Source organism: Clupea harengus, chromosome 19 (assembly GCF_900700415.2).
Source record: "Clupea harengus chromosome 19, Ch_v2.0.2, whole genome shotgun sequence".
Classification (NCBI taxonomy): Eukaryota; Metazoa; Chordata; class Actinopteri; order Clupeiformes; family Clupeidae; genus Clupea; species Clupea harengus.
In genome coordinates, this window is record NC_045170.1 from 14,935,103 (window position 1) to 14,954,990 (window position 19,888).

The window sequence follows — 19,888 nt, forward strand, 5'->3', positions numbered from 1 at the left end:
CAACATTATCCACACGTGTTTTATTGAGTTTTGTGTTAAACACAATTTGATAGCACATTTGCATGACTTTCTGCACAGGAAGAGCCAAGAGGTTTCAGGGAAAGATGCCATGATTTGAAAAACCATAGGCAACTGGGGGATATTTCAACTACGTGGTTTGGTGACAAACCTGGTTAAGTTAACTCTGAGTAAGTGATAAACCTGTTAGATTTAACTTATCCTGGTTGGTCACCAAACAACGTACTTGGAATACTCCATAGAATTACTCTGCAATGATGACCGGTAGAGCAGTATATGGGCATTCTTTTGTATGGTTAGACAACAATTGACATGCAATTTACTTGTTCTTTATGATTAAACAATAAGTGCAGGCCTTAGACAAGACATTAGCAATGGATGCCACACATTATGCCTTCTTCCCACAAATACACGCAACTATTTTTTCAGGTAGGCTTTGTATATCTTCTTCACTCGCGCTAATTCCCGCTCATCTGGATCTATGTTGCCATACCAGTAGTACCATGATTCACCAGCCTTGACAACAGGGGTAGGAGGTGTGCTTCCCACTGCAGCATGGGAATTGGAGTAGTCTTCTCCTGAGAAGTCCACATGTGGTGCGTGTACAGAAATCAAACCTGTAGGAGGAAAAATAGGTATATAATCTCTAAAATCAAGTTTGAAAACACATCCCTTTCTCTCTCAAGGCAGCCACTTGTAAGCATTATATTCATTAAACAGATGTCACTTGTAGGAGGAAAAAAAAGAAGTGATTAAAATTAAAAACTACCATGGTCCCTAGCGGTCTCCAGCGCCTGGTTAAGACGTTTCTGTTGTTTCATGCACACACCTGGAGGTGGGGAGAAAAAAAAGTGATACATTTTCTCTAAATACACACCAGTATTAACGTTAATGTGTCACTATCATGCAATTCAAGCAACTTAAAATGGGTCAAAACCTGTTCGTGTAGGATCCAATACCAAACCTGTGTAAGGACTAACAAACTGCTGCAACAACTTCACATTCTGTAGATACAACACACACAAGGCAATTAATGACTGCAGTAATATTTCTAAAGAGCAGATCTTTCAGGGATGTAAATCATAGAAGAAAATTGTTATAAACCTGGTAGTGAATGAGGACATTTGGATCTCTGCAAATGGGGCAGGGATTGCCACAACTTTTATCTCCTCTCTACAAAACAGACAAGAGAGCTCGAGTCAGTAGATGTAAAGCCATTGTGCCTGGCCCACACATTAAGCTTATCAACACTCATGATGATTTATCAGTTTCACGCACAATACAGGTTTTACGTGTTTTCTGCCTCGGAATCGCCCCCTTATGGTTCCTCCTGTAGTCGAACCACACTGGTTTCGATCCATAGCGATCAATATACTCTGCGGTGAAATAAGAACAGTGTGTCTTTACCAACATCCGGCGAACAAGGAGTTGTCGGAAATTAATCGGAAATACGTTTACCTTCGCTCTCTAAATAATCCCAGGGTCTATCTTTGTACCGGGACAAAGCATCAAGAGTGTCTGCAACGTCTTTCTCAATTGATGCCGGGGTGCAAAATGATCGGTTGACCTGCACACAGGGTATTCCAACCTGGAGGCACCTTATAACAGGTAACGTTGACTTTCCTCCCTTTAACAAGATGAGAAAACAACACAGCATGTTATTGCTTTGAGACAAATACGACTATGCATTTACAGAGTCCATGTTATACACACAAACTCATACTAAGACTCGGTTTCGGTTATTTTAAGTCAGCCCGTTGCTAAAGCGATTTAGCTAGGTAAGTTAGCCAACTCACCTACTCTGGCTTAGTCTGTAACTTATGTTTAATGGAATATCATTGGACTCTACAACCATAGGACTACAAAGCTGTGGAGTTTACTAAAACAACATTTTGGGGGAAACATACCCGAACCTCTTGGAAACATTGTCGCAATATGTTAGTCCGACAAAGTAGTCTTTCAATGCTTCTCAAGGGGGCCGCCATTTTGTTTGTCTAAGTGGTAGGAAAGGTCAAAGTTGATGGCAACGGAAGTGTATTGGGTTTATTTAATTTTAAGTTATTTTATTTTACAGTTACTTTACGCTATTTGTTCACTTTTGGATTACTCAGTTAAAAAACATCGCATTCCCCAATGATGTATTAACTAGTTTGCAATTAAATTGCTAAGTTCGTTAGCAATAAGCTTGGTGTCATGTCATTGTGAACTATGCGCAGCTGCAGTAAACTAGCTAGCCAACTGTGCTAATTTACAATTAGCCCTTCTCAAATGAACTTGGGTTTAAGGCGAGCGGTAACATCTTTCAGAAATCTTACGTTATGATTCGATTTTAGTTTTTCTATTTTAAAAGTTGATGTGACGAGCTTTCAAAGTAACGTTAAATGGTTTGTTTAAAGACCAAATTCATGTCTTTGCGCAAGTGGGGGATGGGCTAAGGCCTGTCCTTGACAAGCGAAGAGGTCATTTTTCTGAGAGGTGTCGAAGTGGAACTCCATTTTGTTTTCGTGAAAATTCACGTACGCGCTTTTCCGATAGCACACATGACGTCAAAATCGTCACCGGGTATATATACTGAGTCCCACCCTTTCTAGATCATTCCCTGGATTTGTCTGAGGTGAGTAAACGTGTTAGGATTTGTGGTCGGTACGCATTTTTTGACCAATAATACATTTTCCCTATTTTTTGTCGTTTTTAGTTCACATTCCACTTTAAAACCATCAGAAGAGCCGAATGTTGCTTTGAGAAGACAACGTTCCATGTCCGTTGCCGTTTTCCTAACGTGTCGATTGCTTTTGTTCTTTGTTTCAGGTCTGGCTAACGTTATCTCAGTGAAGATCTGGCGTCGAGGATTTTCAACAGTGTTTGAAGACCAAAACCAAAAATTCTCATTATTTTTTCCTACTCAAGTAATGGACATTTGATTACTACTTTTTGCCTCCAGACTGTTCCAGAAGGAAAACCTAGAGCTTATCACAATCCCGCCCATTAAGCAATTTTTCAACCATGATATAAAGTCATGACAGTTTACTTTCTGAAACTGTTATAACTGAAAGATTTGTTGCTGTAGCTAAAGCACAATATAATTTAGCTACCCGAGACGCAGAGGAGAGGTATAAATAGTAAGTGTTGCCTTTCAAACCGATTTGAACCTAAATTTGAAGAATTATAGCTATATATAATATGTCTTGCCATAAATATATTTGAGTTACCTAGAAATAATCGAATGTAGCGAGTTATCTTGCTAGGATAGCTGGATTGAGCTATTTTAAGCATTTGGTCATAATCAGCTAGTGTTAGCATATGAGCTCGCACAGCAAAGTCTACAGAGGCTGAGCGCCCTGTGTTTCTTTGTGTGTGAGACTGGTTTGTCAATTAAATTATTTAATCATAATGAATATAGTATAAATCCAAGATCGCTGTTCATAAGCAATCTGTACATAAAGATTGCCAAGAGTTAGACAGGCAGGAAGTGATTTTATTTTGATGTCGCTAAAAATCTTTTTGAAGGGAGAGCTCATTGGAACCAAACAACGCAATCTACACATAAAGATTGCAATACCTGACGATTATGGACTTGCAATCCGAAAGTGGAACGCTATAAAATGTCTTTTTTTTTTACTGTGACTTCACAATGTTTTAATGTTAGTTTTTGTCATGCTGGCTAGTTTGTATTTTCGCGCAGATTCCGTTTTCGTTGGTTTGTTTTATCTAGTTAAGGCTATCCTTAACCGTATGTCTAATTTAAACGTTGCAATCTCATGATAAAGATTGCGGTCAGTGAGAACGTAGGTGTACAGACAAGGGAACTTAGGTTGAGAAGTCTTTGCTTTGCGGTTGTAACGTTAGCTCTAAAATGGCGGACAGGTTGTCCTTTGTTGAGAACACTCGAGGCAATGGAGGCTCAGGTTGTTTGACTTCTGGGATTACATGAGTCGGAGCCATCTCCCTGATAGCTCCACTCGGACCGAATTCGTTTACTGGATTTTCTGATGGACTTTTCCGACCATTAGTTGTGTTTTGGAGTTATAGAGGTAGACAACTGCTCGATGTAACAGCAGTTAATGTGACGTATTTTTCCTTCTTCAAAATGGCGCTCGTGGCTTCATCATCCAGCGCTCTCTGGTTGTTTTTACACGACGCCCGCCATGAAGAGGTTAACAGAGAGGGCTGGCCATAGATAGTGCTTCAACGAATCACTGCGTCAGAGGGCCCCTCCCTGGGCAGCTTGTGTCGACCTGGCTTATGAAAGCCAGGATGTGTGACAGATGGCTAATACATCAGACCCCTATTGCAGCTTGGCTTCATTATAAAACAAAGCCTGTGTTAATGGCGCATGAATTGCGTACAATTCGTATTTGTTAGTTAAGGCAATGAAATTGTCTTGATCTTTTCATACTTTATTGTACTTGCTTTTTACAATGCAGTGCATCAGTATAAGGCGACGAGTGTAGATTAATAATTGGCCTACAAATTGCCTAACTCTTCTATTTTGACCCAAGTTTTCTTTCCCTTAGTTGCATCATAGACGAGTAGAGGGCGATTCCTTTATCACATGAGCATTCATTGATGTTGAGACATTTCTTGAAAGTAAAGTCGATGGTTTTTAAAGCCATACATTACAATGCTTTGTTAGTCTCGTTAACTGTGTGTACATGTGTAACAGTTGTGACGTTTTCAGGAATTGTGTTGTATGTCCCGTGTTTTGGAGTTCGATTCTGAATTGTGAGAGTATAAAAACTTCTACAACCACAGTTAAACGGGTAAGACCAAACCTGATTTCTCACATGACATTTGACAGATCATAGCTATTAACAATACTCGCCCTGATTACAAATAATGGTGCCGAGTTTATACTGCCTCAAATTGACAGTTTGTACCACTTAAATAATACTTAACAGTACAATGCATGCTGTAGCCTATTCAGTGCCCCGGCGGTTTAAATTATTTCACATACACAGCCGACCAAATTTAGTTTATACAGGTTGCAAACGTTACCGTGCACTAGTCTGTTGACAAATGACACTCACTAGTGCTTGCCCGGCTTCTAAGGAGTCTGAGATATGGTATAAATAGTTGCCACTGCAGAGGCAGGGCGAAATGACGTCGCTAGACATTTCTCCATAACAAGGAACGCCCCCCTCGACTGCACTATTTTTTGGCAACTAAAACCGGGTTGCATTGTCAGTTGTGTGTGACAATTTGCAGTCAGGTGATTCACTCTAGGGGTTGTGTTATTTCTTGGCTGTTCATGTCGTAGCCGTTCTTGTTTTTCAGAGATTAACTTCCCTTTCCTCCTTAGCCACTACCACACAGTACCACTAGATGGCAGCAGTGTCACGTCAGTTGGTAAATCCCGTGAAATAAGAAGTGCTCTTTATTTGTTAGTTCTGATTTATTTTGTTTGTCGCTAAGAAGTGAGTCCCTCATGTTATAAAACATTTTAAGCATCTTACTGTTGTTATACTAATATAAAGTAGAATGAGCATACATTTCACTTTACTTTCTGCTTTGGCACTTTGAGGATGTTAATTACCCACAGATTTTTCAAGACAGTTTTTTTCTTTCTTTTTTGCCTTCTGAGTTTTTTTGCCTTTGTTAATGGCAGCCTTTTGGAGTACAATCTCACTCATGGCTCGGACAACATTTCTAACGCAGTCCAACTTAGTTGTCCTACAGGAATATGTTTTGTGTGTGTGTGTGTGTGAGAGAGAGAGAGAGAGAGGGTGTGTGTGTGGGGGGGGGATTTGTAAGTACATTTGTGTGTTTGGGACTGTGTGACAGTGTGTGTTTTAAGAGTTTTCTGAAGTAGGGTGGTGTCAAGATATAGTCCTATTGCCCCATCCATCATTATGATGTTGCATGTACTATGCTGGTCTCTTCCTGTCTGAAATTGAGTCTGAAGAGTCCCATATACTGAGAAATGGAAAGTAATAATAACAATAAAAGTAACATCCTCACTTTTAGAAGCTTATATTGTATGTAACACAACATCAACAGTTACCTAAATGATGTAAAGAAAGAAGGTATACATACAAACATCCTAGTTAAAGACTAACAAGGAAAGTGCAGAAAAAGAACAATGTTTTGTCAAAACATTACATTTTACACTCTCCTGTTACAAACCCCCTTTTTTGTGTAGTCCTAGTTATGGTCTGACACCCCTTGAAGTTTAAGTGTATTTTCATCAGGCTTACAATCACAACTTATTCTTTATACACTCACTTGTTGGGCCTACTCTGTGGTGCAGGTGAGTCCTTTATGAAACGATGAGATGAGTAACTAGTACACATTCCTGTTTCTTTGTCACGTGTGAAAAAAAGCTTGAATGAAAACTGGAGAGTTACTGAAATAAGGGGTTTATAGTGACTCTTGAAATTCATTTCTAATTAATTGGCATCCATCATACGATAAATATCCCCTACTTGTCTTTCCTTGTTAGTGGTGTTCACTTTGTTCTTATGTTGATAGTAAGAAGCCCTCAACAGTCCAGGTACCCAAAATGCCTGTTGATTCATAATCATTAAGTGGGTTTGAGCGTCCAGGCCTAGTTTGAGGAAGATGTGTCTAATGTTAACTTCTCCCTGTTGTTAACTTGCACATCTCTGTTCCTTATTTGTAATGTAATCTGCTATGAGCTCATTAGTATAGTTGAATATTGCATTGGGTTAGGGCCACACTTTAAATTCCTTTAGAACATATTTTGAAATTCCGAAGTCAGAAATCACTGATCATTCTAAATAGATTGGCATGGAGAATAACACTAGATTTGTTCTTGTGTACAGACACAATGGCAGCTCTTTCAAGGCTCAAAGCTTCACTTGTTAGATTTGAATTGTAGTGTTCCCACAGAGAAACATGTTTTTTAGGAAAGACTTTGAGTCTTTTTGTGTGTCATATTTTTTACTTACCACAGCATTTAAGATCTATCAAACTACCTGATTGTTTTCCTTTCTTGTGTCTATAATCTTCGGACTGGGGTTGTGTTGTGGACATGTGAAAAGTAATGTTCCACTGGAGCTCTTGAGAGCTGCTTGAGCAAGGTGTCCTTTTTCTCCCTCACTTTGGCACCATGGTTCAGAATGTCCGACTTGTCTGTGGAATGGGTTCTGCCCTGAATGACCTCTAAGCACGCTTGGTTCCAATGTCCTCCCTTCAAAAGAGATTTCCAATACTAGTGACCAGACGCTTTTTACTGCTCTGTGCCAAACGAGTTGTACTTCCTTATAGGGCTGTCAGTCATATGATTTGACTCGATGATTGAACACACTACGCTGTTTCATAGATAGGTGTGTATAACACTTTTCTCTGTTTCTGTCTCTCTCTCAGACGCACCAATGGCAGTGGGGCCTGTTGACCCGAGGGAGGTGTTGAGAGGTGTGGAGGTGCTCCTGGGGAAGGATGGGGAGCTGCGCAGCCTTGAGGGAGTTGCCAAAGTCTTCAGGTGAACATGTGTGCACAAACACACAACTATTATTTCTCTCAAATCCCGTCCCCACTGAAGTCCAGGTGTCAAAGCACAATAACATTTTTACCCCCACAATAAGTTCGCACCGATAAGCGTTATTTACGGAATTTGCAGTGGCCTGCTGTGACCCAAATCACACAAATTATGTTAAGAGTTGATGTCACATGAAAGTCACTGAAAGTGTGCTAAACCACCTGTAGTATTTTTAGTGAGATCACTTATTTAAAGTCTCTCTTTCCCATCTCCCTCTGCCCAACAGTCTCATGAAGGCATCTCATAAGATGGTCAGCAGATGCATGTACCTGAACATCCTGCTGCAGACCAAGTCCCATGACATTCTAAACAGGTATGAAGCTTTTTCTGAATTGTGAAATGTGGGTATTTAAACCTAAACTCAGAATGAAATAACAAGAACTAGAAAACTAGATTTAGTATTTCTCACTCATTGACCTGTCACCGGCATTGCTGTCTCTCTCTCAGATTTATTCGGGTGGGTGGCTACAAGCTGATGAACTCATGGCTCACCTACTCAAAGACCACCACCAACACACCACTGCTCCAGCTTATCCTCCTGACCCTGCAGAAGCTGCCTCTCACCGTGGACCATCTCAAGCAGGTAAGGCGTCTCATATCCTGCATTGCTGAAGGATTTGACATGCTAGAATACATCCCTTTGTGAAGGTAATTAGCATGTAGGAATGTAACTCACGCCATTTATTTCCTCCTTCACCTTTACTAGAACAACACAGCCAAGCTGGTGAAGCATTTGAGCAAGAGCGCCGAGACTGAAGGTAAGTTTCATCCGTTCCAGATATCAGCTGCCAAACCAGTTAGATTTCATTCATCTGCCGTTCTAGGTCATGTGTCATTAACTCTTCATCATTGCGGTTGTTGTACGGCTGTGTTTGTGACCACATGCACTTGTGTTCCCCAGAGGTGAGGAAGCTGTCCTCAGTGCTGGTGGAGGGCTGGATGAACATCATCCGTTCCCAGAGTGTGGCGGCCAGCGGGGCTTCCCCTGCAGGTAAGATCAGCCTCCACTTCCTGGTGTTTTCTCCCTCCGTTTCTGAGCGGCTTGTTTCTTTTTGTTTGCTTTCACGTTTCGCGTCAGGGTTTTCACTCTGTGTCTCCTGCCTGTGTTCTGTGAAAATATATTTTATAACTTTATATTTATATGCGTGATCGTAACTTCATATTCTGGTTGGGTCTTCTCAGATAAGAAGAAAAAGAAAGAAGAGAGCAAAGTTCGACCTGAAGTGAAGGCTACCGAAGCCAAAGCTGCTGCTGCTGCTGCTGCTGCTGCTGCAGAAGAGGAGAAGAAGAAAGACAAGCCCAAGGCTCACGCTCCCAGTCACGCCAAGATTCGTTCCATAGGTGCGTTGCCCAGACAACCTTGGCCAAAGATTTTTGTCGTTTGAAAATGACCGGCTTATTCAGACTGCCTTTCACAGACTGTAGTTATGCCTGCATTTACATCATATCTAACAACCTCCCACAGGTTTGGAGATGGACACCCTCGCTCCAATGCCACCCAAGAAGCTGGCGCCTGCCCTTGTGCTTGGGGACAAATACAACATCAAACCAGCGGTACTCAAGAGGCCCAGGTAACTACCGTCACTCTGTCACTAATTACACCAGGTCTAGCTCTTGCCATAGTGAGACTATACCAAGTAATGCTTCTTGGTAGAGTCTAGCTGAAACATGTTGTTTTTAAAGTAATGTTATTTGAACATGTTTTTTTTGTTTAGCCCACCATTAAGACTCAACTCATCTCCTTTCTTCAATCTCAGTGGCTCCCCGCCAGACGCCCCACCCGTGGAGAAGAAGTACAAGCCCCTCAACACCAACTCCACAACCAAGGAGTCCCGTGTCAAACTCATTCCTGCCCAGCGTAAGTCCTCTTACCCTCACAGCAGCAGTCTTGGTTTTTCTCTTTTTCTTCTTCTCTCATTTGACGTTTGAGTCACGTGATCCTGCCCCCCCCCCCCGCCTTTCAGTGTCTGTTTCTCACCTGGCTCATCTTCCTCCTCTTCCTCTTCAGCCATGGAGTGCACAGGCTTCTTGGATGCTCTCAACTCGGCCCCGATTCCCGGCATCAAGATCAAGAAGAAGTCGTCCAAGGGCAAGGCCGTGTCCCCCACCTCTAACAAGGTAAGCACGCCTCCCCTATCCTGTCTGTAAACACAGACTGCCCTGAGGATGTAAGTGCAGATGGTACGACAGAGTTCATTGTGAGGTAAACAAATTCACCCAACAATTCTCTCTGGCTCTCTTTTTTCCTCAGCCGTCTCCGTTCGATTCTAAGACCCCCTACCCCAACACGCAGACCAAGCCGTCGTCCCCCGAGGCCGCCGCGTCTCACACCCCTACCGACGAGCCCCAGGAGCTGGAGCAGCCCGGGACGCCTGTGCCAACCGAGGACCCAGAGGCCATGGACACCTCCAGTAAGTCTCACCTTAAGTCACAACAGCAGGGTTTCCATACAAGTACAGTTTGGATGACAGTTTGAATTTGAGCATGTGTTGACAATGTTATTCCATGTTTTTTTTTTCTCTTTCTCTTGAAGCTGACAAGCCCAATGCGCTGGCAGAGCCCCGTGGCGATGAAGAGATCCTGACGAAGAAAGGGAAGAAGAAGAAGAACGTGTCCTGGGCAGAGGAGGAGCAGCTCAAAGAGTACTTCTACTTTGACCTGGACGAGACCGAAAGAGGTGGGTCATCTTTACTCTCCGTTGGTGTTCTCGTTAACTTCCAGAACATTCAAACAGATTCAAGCAACAAGATGCAAATACTGTACAAGTTGCGGTATCAGTGTATAATACATTGAGAAATAACTTAAGTAGCTTTGTCTGTTTCTTCTCTAGTAAATGTGAACAAGATCAAGGACTTTGGCGAGGCGGCCAAGCGCGAGCTGATGATGGACAGGCATACGTTTGAGATGGCACGGCGGCTGTCCCACGACACCATGGAGGAGCGCGTGCCCTTCACGCCCCCGCGCCCCCTAAACCTCATCGGCAACCTGGTGATCCCGGGCGCCAACAGCACCGAAAGGCAGACCCAGAGAGACCGCGAGATGGGCATCCTGCAGGAGATCTTCCTCAGCAAAGAGAGGTACGGAGCCAGAGACGCGTCCATCTCTGTTCAAGAGTTTGTGGGATGTAGAGGAGAAGGATGAGTTGGCTTTGAGGTTGGTGATGTGTAGTCTAATGAATCGTCTTCTCTCTCTGCTCCTTAGTGTCCCAGACAGCCCCCATGAGCCTGATCCTGAGCCCTATGAGCCGATGCCCCCACGCCTTATCCCTCTGGACGAGGTAAGGACACACGCAGACACACGCAGACACACACACACAGACACACACAGACATACATACATACACACACTCATACTCATTCTCATTACACTTCTGAACACACACCTATGTTAACATGCTTCTCATATAGACACACTCACTGATGTCATGTTTCTCTCCCCACCACTCCTGCAGGACAGCACCATGATGGAGGAGCCCTACGTGGACCAGACCGAAAGTGCTGCACCCTCCGGCCCTCCCCCAGTTGGCCCCGACAGCTCCAAACTGCCCCCCGTCCTGGCCAACCTCATGGGCAGCATGGGCAGCATTGGCAACCTGGGCAACCTGGGCAACCTGGGCAACCTGAGCAACCTGGGCAACCTGAGCAACCTGGGCAACCTGGGCAACCTGGGCCCAAGCAGTCACAGCCCCCAGATGCAGGGTGCCCCTGCACCACCCGCCAGCAACCCAGCCCTCAACGTCAACGTGCAGGAGCTGCTGACGTCCATTATGGTAAGGGCTTAGGCTAGTGGCAACAAAATGATGCCAGGAACAGTACTAAGGATAACGCTAGCGTTTAGGTTATTGGTGTTTAACTCGTTCTTTTTCTGTCGCTCTCTGCTCAGGGTGCCTCAGGGGGAAACCAGTCAGCAGAGGACCTGATCAAGCAGCCCGACTTTTCCGACAAGATCAAGCAGCTGTTGGGCTCTCTGCAGCAGACCCAGAACCAGAACCAGAACATGCCCAACCAGAACATGCCCAACAACATGCCGCCAGGTAAGCCCATAACACCAGGGTTCCCTCCATTTACTCAAATAGGCATTTAATCACGCATGTGTTGCAGTACTTTATGATGTGCATCATGATCGTGGTCAGTAGTGCTGTTTTGGGGAGAGTTCATCATTTCAACGTGTGTATGTGTTTCTACAGTTCCCACTGGTCTTCTTGGCCACGGCCCCGGCATGAACATGAACATGCCCATGAACATGCCCATGAACGGAGGCTACCCGCCCAACAAGCCACCCCCCGGCGGCCCACACTACAACCACCCCCCTCCCCCGCACGGACACGGGCCCCCCTTCAACGCCGGGGGCCCAGGGCCAGGCCCACGCATGATGGGGCCCCCTCCCGGCGGACCTGGAGGTCGCGGCGGAGACAACGGCAACTACTGGGGCGACGACTCCATGCGGGGCGGTCCGCACCGCGGAGGCCACTTCCACCGCGGCCGAGGGCGAGGAGGCGACCAGGGCTTCAGAGGGAGAGGCCGCGGAGGGCCCAGAGGAGGCCACAACAACATGAACGGTAAGGCAGCCATCTATGGGCTTCTTTCACTTGTACTGTGCCATACTTTAGTCTATCTAGCCAGGCCACGTAGTAGTACTATTTTTACACTGGGAGTGCAAATTTGTGTAGAAGTTTTGTCGAATATGAAAAGAATATTGACTGACTTGTTTGCCTGGGTTGCTGCATTGTCATTTTGAGCTGCTTGAAGTTTGAAGTCGCAGACCCATGCTAATTCCCTCTCGCTTCTCTTCACAGACATGTCCAAGAGGCCCGTGTGTCGACACTTCATGATGAAGGGCAACTGCCGATACGAGAACAACTGCGCCTTCTATCACCCTGGGGTTAACGGGCCACCACTGCCCCCCCAGCACTGACAGTCTAACACATAACACCCACCCTGCTCCCCTTCCCCACCTGTGAGCACTGTATGTCCTCGGACACACACACACACACACACACACACACCCTGTGGCCATTCTGACAGTCCCTCATTGATCACTAGGGGGCAGTTGGACTCCAGTCAGAGCCACTGCAGTGAGACACAATGGCTGCTTCTGTGTGAGTTCCGTAGCTGAAGCCGAGCTGGGATGACGATACACACAAACACACCCACACACACACAAAGAGTGAGAGAGAGAGAGACTCCCACATCCCAGAAAATGGCCTGTACCTTTGCTAGCTACCACGCTACCTGTTCCAGCGGCCTTGACTAATGAACACTACTTTCTTCTTCCACGCTTGGTTACGAGGCTTCTGTGAACATGCTGGCGTGACACACAAAGACTGTCCTGGTGTGACAGACAGACAGACAGACAGTGAGCTGGTCGTCAGTGTGAGGAAATGCTTTTCCACCTTTCTTTGGTTTCCCCCCACCCCCACCCTAGTCAGTGGAGATTGTGTCCCTCCTGCCCCTATGACCACTAAAGTGAACGCAGGCAGTGCTGGTTATCCTGGACATCCTGGTCTCTGTCCAGTGTCTGTCCCCCCACTCTCATTCCATCTCTTTCCCCCAGGCCTGCTCCCGCCTGGGTCCATATGCCCTGTTGCACTTTTCCAGTCCAAATGAGAGGAGAACATATATAGATTTTACAGAGTTCTATTTTTTACTATTTAACATTCACAGATTGAAGTATTAACCCTTCACTGACCCCCCTTTGTGAACCTAGTGACCCCCCCCCCCCCCCCCCTCTTTTTTTTTTTTCTCTCCCCCGAATCTTCTCGCTCAAAGAGGACCTAAGACAAACTGTGGATATTCAGTCTTTTAAGCTACAAAACAAATCAGCATTTCATCTCATTGAGAGTACAGTGTTTTTGGGCCTTTTTTTGTTTTACGGTCTGATGATGTGTGAAGAAAAAGCAAATTTTCTAACAGTTTAAGACAACAAAAAAGAAAGTCCCATCAAGGAACAATGCTGTTTGGGGATTGCCTTCGAGCGTCGACAACTACCCTTGACCACGTCTGTGTTTCAGCAGGCCAGAGAGAGGTCCATCGTGATCACGGTTTCATTCCCAAATCTCTCGGGTCTCGCTCTCAGCCATCAAATTAGCACACATCTGGCCACACTGTTCATTCTGTTATGGGGTTCTTGTTTGTATTCTTGTGAATTTCCCATGTAAGCATCTCATATCTGCTCATTCTGCTCAAGACGCCTCCCAAGGCCTTGTGTTTGCTGCCCCCCCCCCCTCCGCAGCTCTGCTGCTGCTCCCTGGGTTATTGACTCTGCACAATGTTGAGGAGAGAGAGGGACCTGTAGGGTGTGATCGAGGTGACTATAAATAACGCCTTATATTACTTTACCCCAAAGAACCGAGGATGCAGTATTACAGAAGGGGCTTATGCACTGATGTGAAAGATGATGACCACTGATTGGATTCTGGTTTATGGTTCCTTTTTTTGTCTGTGGGCACAAGCGTTCATTGTTTTCTTTTTTGCCTTTGTCCACAAACTCTAATTACTGTATTTGGATGTTTGCCACTGGCTTTCAAAAATTGTACCTTTTGCAGGTTTTTTTTTTTTTTTCCCCTGCTTTTTTTTTGTGTGTCTTCGTCGAGGACTGTTCATTTGAGGAAATTAAGTCAAAAGTAAGAGGTGTGAACATGACTCAAATGGATATGTGCTGTACCTTATGTAAATGTTTAATGGGACAATCATGAGGTGGTACAGTGCGCATCATCTATTGTCTATGAATGTTAATGGTGCCAGATGAGCTCAATTGATCATTTCCTTCACAGTGTGTGAGGTGTGTGTGTGTGTGTGTGTGTGTCTCACCGTGCCACATTTGAGCTCATGTATTCAATGGGGGGTTCGTGTGTGTGTGTGTGTGTGTACGTTTGTGTTCGCATGTTGTGAATGACAGAACCTAAACAGGGGGTCATGAACCACTCTCTGGGCCAGGCCTATTCAAAGTGTTTTCTGTGAAAACAGTGGCCTTCATGTCTCTTGTGGGACTGTAATTTAGTTTCCCCCCCACCTCTCTTTGGTTTGGTTATGTTTTGCTTATGAGTTTGTTTTTATTTTGATACATTCATAATAAAATGGCCTCTTTTTAACCTCTGAGCAGAGAAGGGGTTTTTTGTTTGTGTATAGAGGTGTGTGTATCTGTCTGAGTCGAAGACACACATGCACATGTATATTACATATTATTCACACATTGTCATAGGTATTTTGTACATGCATTAATAAATGTTGAAAACGATTATCTTTGGTATGGCTGTGTGAAGTTTATTTCCGAAACGCTGGCTGAAAGCACAAATGCGATATACCTGAGCACTCCTAATATCGTCATAGTTCAACGCCAATTTACGCAATCTTTACTCTCCCTTATTAATTGTTTGCTTTTGGGTTGTGACCATTGTTTAAACCACTGGGGCTGTTAAATTCCAGTGTCTGCGGGCTGTTTGTTCTCAGCCAATCAGCATTACGCGAGAGAGGCCTGAGCCAACCAGAGGACGTCTGGTCAACCGCCAGGAAGATCCGTGTTCTAAGGGCGGGGCCGGGCACAGGTGGCATATGCGAGGTGCGAACAGGAGTGCCTTCGGGGGCCCACCCTCCAGGGCAAATATTGACCCGGGCTTAGTACCTCGTCAGCCTGCATTAGAGTGTGTGTGTGTGTGTGTGTTTGCGTGCGTGTGTACACTACCGGGGTTAAGGACACCTCAGCACTCCGCTCATTCTCCTTCATGGTCTACATATGCCGCATGGGCCTCATCAGAGTGAGTGACGTAATAAACCAGTAACGGGGCAAGTCATCCGGATGTCATTTTAATAGGCCATTAAATGAGTGTCCAGTCATGATGAAACCAAGAGGCAATATTATAGACAGACTGTGCGTACTGAAATATATATGTATCTGTATATAAATATCTATATCTGAACTTTTGACTTAACTATGAAATATGAAATACGAAAATATTACTATTACTGAATTGCCTGGTTTTCTTTATCCATGTGTGTAAAAGTGCAAATTAATATCACTCTTTTATGGGTAATGTGGACAGGTAACTTCCCACAACCTTTGTATTCCACATTCCTATGTAGATTATTTTTGTAAGATTAAGTGTGTGATTATTTGTGTAGATTAAGTGTGCCAAGAACCACTTCCTATGAGCAAGACTTAATTTCTTGTTCTTGATGATTTGATACTAATGGCAGTGGTGTTGACTGCATACTTCTACAACTTTGACTCTATGGTCAAATCATGCTAATACACCTCCAGATAAACAGTGCCTCCGATAAGTACAGTGCCCTCCACAATTATTGGCACCCCTAGTGAATATGAGCAAAACAGGCTATGAAAAAATATGTCTTTGCTGTTTATCCTCTTGGTCTTTCACTCAAAATATTCACAAAAATCTTACCTTTTAATTGAAGTAAAATTATTGAAAGAAAAAAAAACTGTTGAGATTAAATAAATATTTTTCCCCAAAACATGTGTGCCACAATTATTGGCACCTCTTAATTTAATGTTTTGTGCAGCCTCCCTTTGCCAAGATAACAGCTCTGAGTCTTTTCCTATAATGGGTGATGAGGTTGGTGAACACATGGCACGGGATCTGAGACCATTCCTACATGCAGTATCGCTCCAGATCCTTCAGATTCTGAGGTCAACGTTTGTAGACTCGGCTTCAGCTCATCCCACAGATTTTCTATGGAGTTTAGGTCGGGGGACTGTGATGGCCATGGCAAAACCTTTATTCTGCGGTCGGTGAACCATTTTTGTGTTGATTTTGAGGTGTGCTTCGGATCATTGTCCTGCTGGAAGGTCCAACCACGGCCCATTTTAAGCTTACTGGATATTTCATTTAATATCTGCTGGTATTTGATGGAGTCCATGATACCATGTATCCTAACAAGATGTCCAGGGCCTTTGGAAGAAAAACAGCCCCACAACATCAAAGATCCGCCACCATACTTCACATTGGGTATGAGGTGCTTTTCTGTATGGCTATCTTTCTGTCTACGCCAAACCCACCTTTGATGTTTGTTGCCAAAAAGCTTTATTTTGGTCTCATCTGACCATAACTCGGTTCCATTGAAAGTCTGACTTACATTTGGCAAACTGTAGGCGCTTTAGTTTGTTGTTGATTGACAGCAGAGGCTTTTTTCTGGCAACCCTCCAGAACAACTTGTGGTGATGTAGGTGGCTTCTGATGGTAGTTTTGGAAACTTTCTGACCCCAAGACTCAACTAACCTCTACAATTCTCCAGCTGTGATCCTTGGAGATTCCTTTGCCAGTCAAACTATCCTCCTCACGGTGCGTGGGGTCAATGTACACACACGTCCTCTTCCAGGCTGATTCTTAACATCTCCTGTCGCTTTAAACTTCTTAATTATTTCCATGATAGTGGAAATGGGTATTTTCAACTGTTTAGAGATTTTCTTGTGTCCATTTCTTGATTTGTGCGGCTCAACAACTTTTTGTCGCATATACTTCAGTTAGATTTTAATTATAAGATTTTTCTAGGGGTGCCAATAATTGTGGCACACATGTTTTGGGGAAAAATATTTATTTAATCTCAACAGTTTTTTTTTCTTTCAATAATTTTACCTCAATGAAAAGGTAAGATTTTTGTGAATATTTTGAGTGAAAGACCAAGAGGATAAACAGCAAAGACATATTTTTTCATAGCCTGTTTTGCTCATATTCACTAGGGGTGCCAATAATTGTGGAGGGCACTATCACCCCCTTGGATGTTTTGCCCTTTTATTGCTTTTATAAATCAATCATGGTCAATATAAGTTGGCTTCTTTGACAAAAAAAATCACAAAAAAGCCCTCTTTAATGTCAAAGTAAAAACAGATTTCTACACAGTTATGTCAATTTAATAAAAATATGTAATGAAAAATAAGTGATTCCATAAGTATTCACTCATATCAAATATCTACTAGAGTTCGCGAAAAGGCATGTGGGAGACTCCATGGTCAAGTGGAAGAAGGTTCTGTGGTCTGATGAGACCAAAGTGGAGCTTTTTTTCAACAGTGGCTCTCTTCCATAAAGCTTTGATTGGTGAAGAACCCGGGCAAAAGTTGTTGTATGCAGAGTCTCTCCCATCTCAGCTGCTGAAGCTTGTAACTCCTTCAAAGTAGCCGTAGGTGTCTTGGTGGCCTCTCTCACTAGTCTCCTTCTTGCACAGTCACTCAGTTTGTGAGGACGGCCTGCTCTAGCCAGATTTACACATGTGCCATATTCCTTCCATTTCTTGATGATGGATTTAACAGAATTCCAGGGGATATTTAGTGTCTTGGACATTTTTTGTATCCTTCCCCTGACTTGTACTTTTCAATAACCTCTTCTCTGAGTTGCTTGGAGTGATCTTTGGTCTTCATGGTGTATCGGTAGCCAGGAATACTGATTACTGAATACTGACCAGTGAATGGACCTTCCAGACACAGGTGTCGCTATACTACAATCACTTGAGACACATTCACTGCACACTGATCCCCATTTCACTAATTGTGAGACTTCTAGAACCAATTGGCTGGACCTCTGTTGAATTAGGTCAGTCACTTTAAAGGGGGTGAATACTTATGGAATCACTTATTTTTCATTACATATTTTTATTTAATTGACATAACTGTGTAGAAATCTTTTTTCACTTTGACATTAAAGAGGGCTTTTTTGTGAATTGTTTTGTCAAAAAAGCCAACTTATATTGACCATGATTGATTTATAAAAGCAATAAAAGGGTAAAACATCCAAGGGGGTGAATACTTATGGGAGGCACTGTATCCTCCATCCCTACCTGAGAAGTCAGACTCAAAATGGTGGGACATAAATGAACTGCCGCATTTGTTTTTGAAAGCGACTGGGGAAACCGCCATGTCAAAGGAGCTGATTCATGCAGTCAGATGCACACTGGCTGTCTTGAAGGCCCTGTCTTGATTGAATGCTGAACAAAGAGGCCATTGATTCAATGCATGTCATATTATCCTCCAGCCAGAGGACCAGGGACAGGGGAAGGACTTAGTCTCCTATGCACCCAGCAATTTTCTCAGGAGAAGCTAAACTGTGTGGAGCATTGGAATGGATTATTTCAGGATAGCAATAAACCATCTGTACTTATATAGACTATCTAGACATTTTGGTTATGGTATTTGGAAGATGTTTTTGTTCAAAACAACTTGCAAAACATATTTGAAAAGATAATAATACATTAAATGATGTGCTGGATATTGCTTTTGCATTTATTGGATGTGCCCATATTTTCCAGAGACATTTATAGATGTATCCCATCAATGTCTTTTGTTAGATATTTTCTTCTGATCTTTGTTCATTCATTTATATTTATACATAAAAGGTTTATGAAAATAGCACACCTGTGCATGGCCAAAACATAAGAACATGTTAATATGGCCCTTGAATGTGTTTAAGGATTTGTTCTGGAAGGTAACTAAGTAGGTAGGCAATGAATGGAGTTCTTAGGACACGTCAGATCTTTGAATGATCTTGCCTTTTTACTTTCCCTCTTCCTGGTCTCCGCCTCACGTGATTGATCACAGAGGTTGGGTTTTTCCTTTTCCCAGAATGATTTGTTCTTTGCTGTAGAGTATGCAGGAGAACCTCCTCTTGTTATGTACACAAAACCTCCCGGATAGAGAGGGAGGGAGAGAGAGAGAGAGAGAGAGTTTGAGATTAATGTTGAACTAGCTCACCTTTAGTTAACTGGTCTGTGACCCAGAGAACTCCACTCCATCACTATGGAGATAACATTTTGAAACACAAACAAACCCTTGCTTATAACCCAACAGAATCAAGTTTTAATGAAAACACAGCCACTCAGACCATGGTACAATATGTTTTCTTTTTCAGAAAACGTGTTATGTTATACATCAATACATATAGTAGGTTGATACAAACTAACATATCTTACATGGTGTAACATAATACTCTGTAAGCTAACATGTCTTCTCAGAGCACTGATTAAAGGTGCCATACATCACACTTCTGTGTAAAATTAAAATGAGTTAATTCACAGTTTTTCTATTCGCAGCTATTTTGTGCAAGAATTTAGATTTTGTAGCTCTGTTATAGGTACTGAATGTAGAGGACCTATAACTGTAACATGCTAATATAATGACAAAAACATATCTGATCACAAAATACCTGTGGGGAAAAGTGTGTCAAACTATGCAGTGACTCCGAGCCTATCCTTGATAAGCAGTCTATGAAGGTTTATGAGAAGGATACGATCTGAGCCAATCGTGATGAGACAACTCATCCAAACTCCAAATCAACCCACTGATTTCTGCTGATCTGTTCTTGGACCAGAGCCCAAATCTTAGCATGTCCCCTCTCTCAGTACTGTTAAGCTTCTCATCTCTGATCCCTGA

The 19,888-nt window shown here is 43.3% G+C and overlaps 2 protein-coding genes across 7 annotated transcripts; one reads left to right on the forward strand and one right to left on the reverse strand.

The window, feature by feature from the left end:
• Window positions 1-5: 5 nt before the first annotated feature.
• On the reverse strand, window positions 6-2,104 carry mrps18b (mitochondrial ribosomal protein S18B). 2 transcript variants are annotated; one of them, XM_031585618.2, is made up of 7 exons: window positions 1,932-2,104; window positions 1,477-1,645; window positions 1,297-1,394; window positions 1,123-1,191; window positions 956-1,022; window positions 788-847; window positions 6-635 (listed from the first exon to the last, which is right to left on the reverse strand). In XM_031585618.2, the coding sequence occupies exons 1-7, from the start codon at window positions 2,001-2,003 to the stop codon at window positions 436-438; spliced, it is 735 nt and encodes a 244-aa protein (XP_031441478.1). In that variant the 5' UTR covers window positions 2,004-2,104; the 3' UTR covers window positions 6-435. The 2 variants fall into 2 exon arrangements, with proteins under 2 accessions (XP_031441478.1, XP_012673735.1); XM_012818281.3 differs by having other exon boundaries at window positions 1,926-2,066.
• Window positions 2,105-2,295: 191 nt separating this feature from the next.
• On the forward strand, window positions 2,296-13,228 carry ppp1r10 (protein phosphatase 1, regulatory subunit 10). 5 transcript variants are annotated; one of them, XM_031585614.2, is made up of 18 exons: window positions 2,296-3,137; window positions 7,345-7,459; window positions 7,743-7,829; window positions 7,964-8,099; window positions 8,223-8,274; window positions 8,418-8,507; window positions 8,699-8,857; window positions 8,982-9,087; window positions 9,232-9,374; window positions 9,525-9,634; window positions 9,768-9,927; window positions 10,050-10,193; window positions 10,326-10,593; window positions 10,718-10,793; window positions 10,968-11,285; window positions 11,399-11,549; window positions 11,703-12,074; window positions 12,312-13,228. In XM_031585614.2, exons 2-18 carry the CDS (start codon window positions 7,353-7,355, stop codon window positions 12,428-12,430), a joined length of 2,598 nt encoding a protein of 865 aa, XP_031441474.1. In that variant the 5' UTR covers window positions 2,296-3,137; window positions 7,345-7,352; the 3' UTR covers window positions 12,431-13,228. The 5 variants fall into 5 exon arrangements, with proteins under 5 accessions (XP_031441474.1, XP_012673732.2, XP_031441475.1 ...); XM_012818278.3 differs by having other exon boundaries at window positions 2,299-4,778; XM_031585615.2 differs by having other exon boundaries at window positions 2,299-4,778; window positions 10,347-10,593.
• The last annotated feature ends 6,660 nt before the right edge of the window (window positions 13,229-19,888 follow it).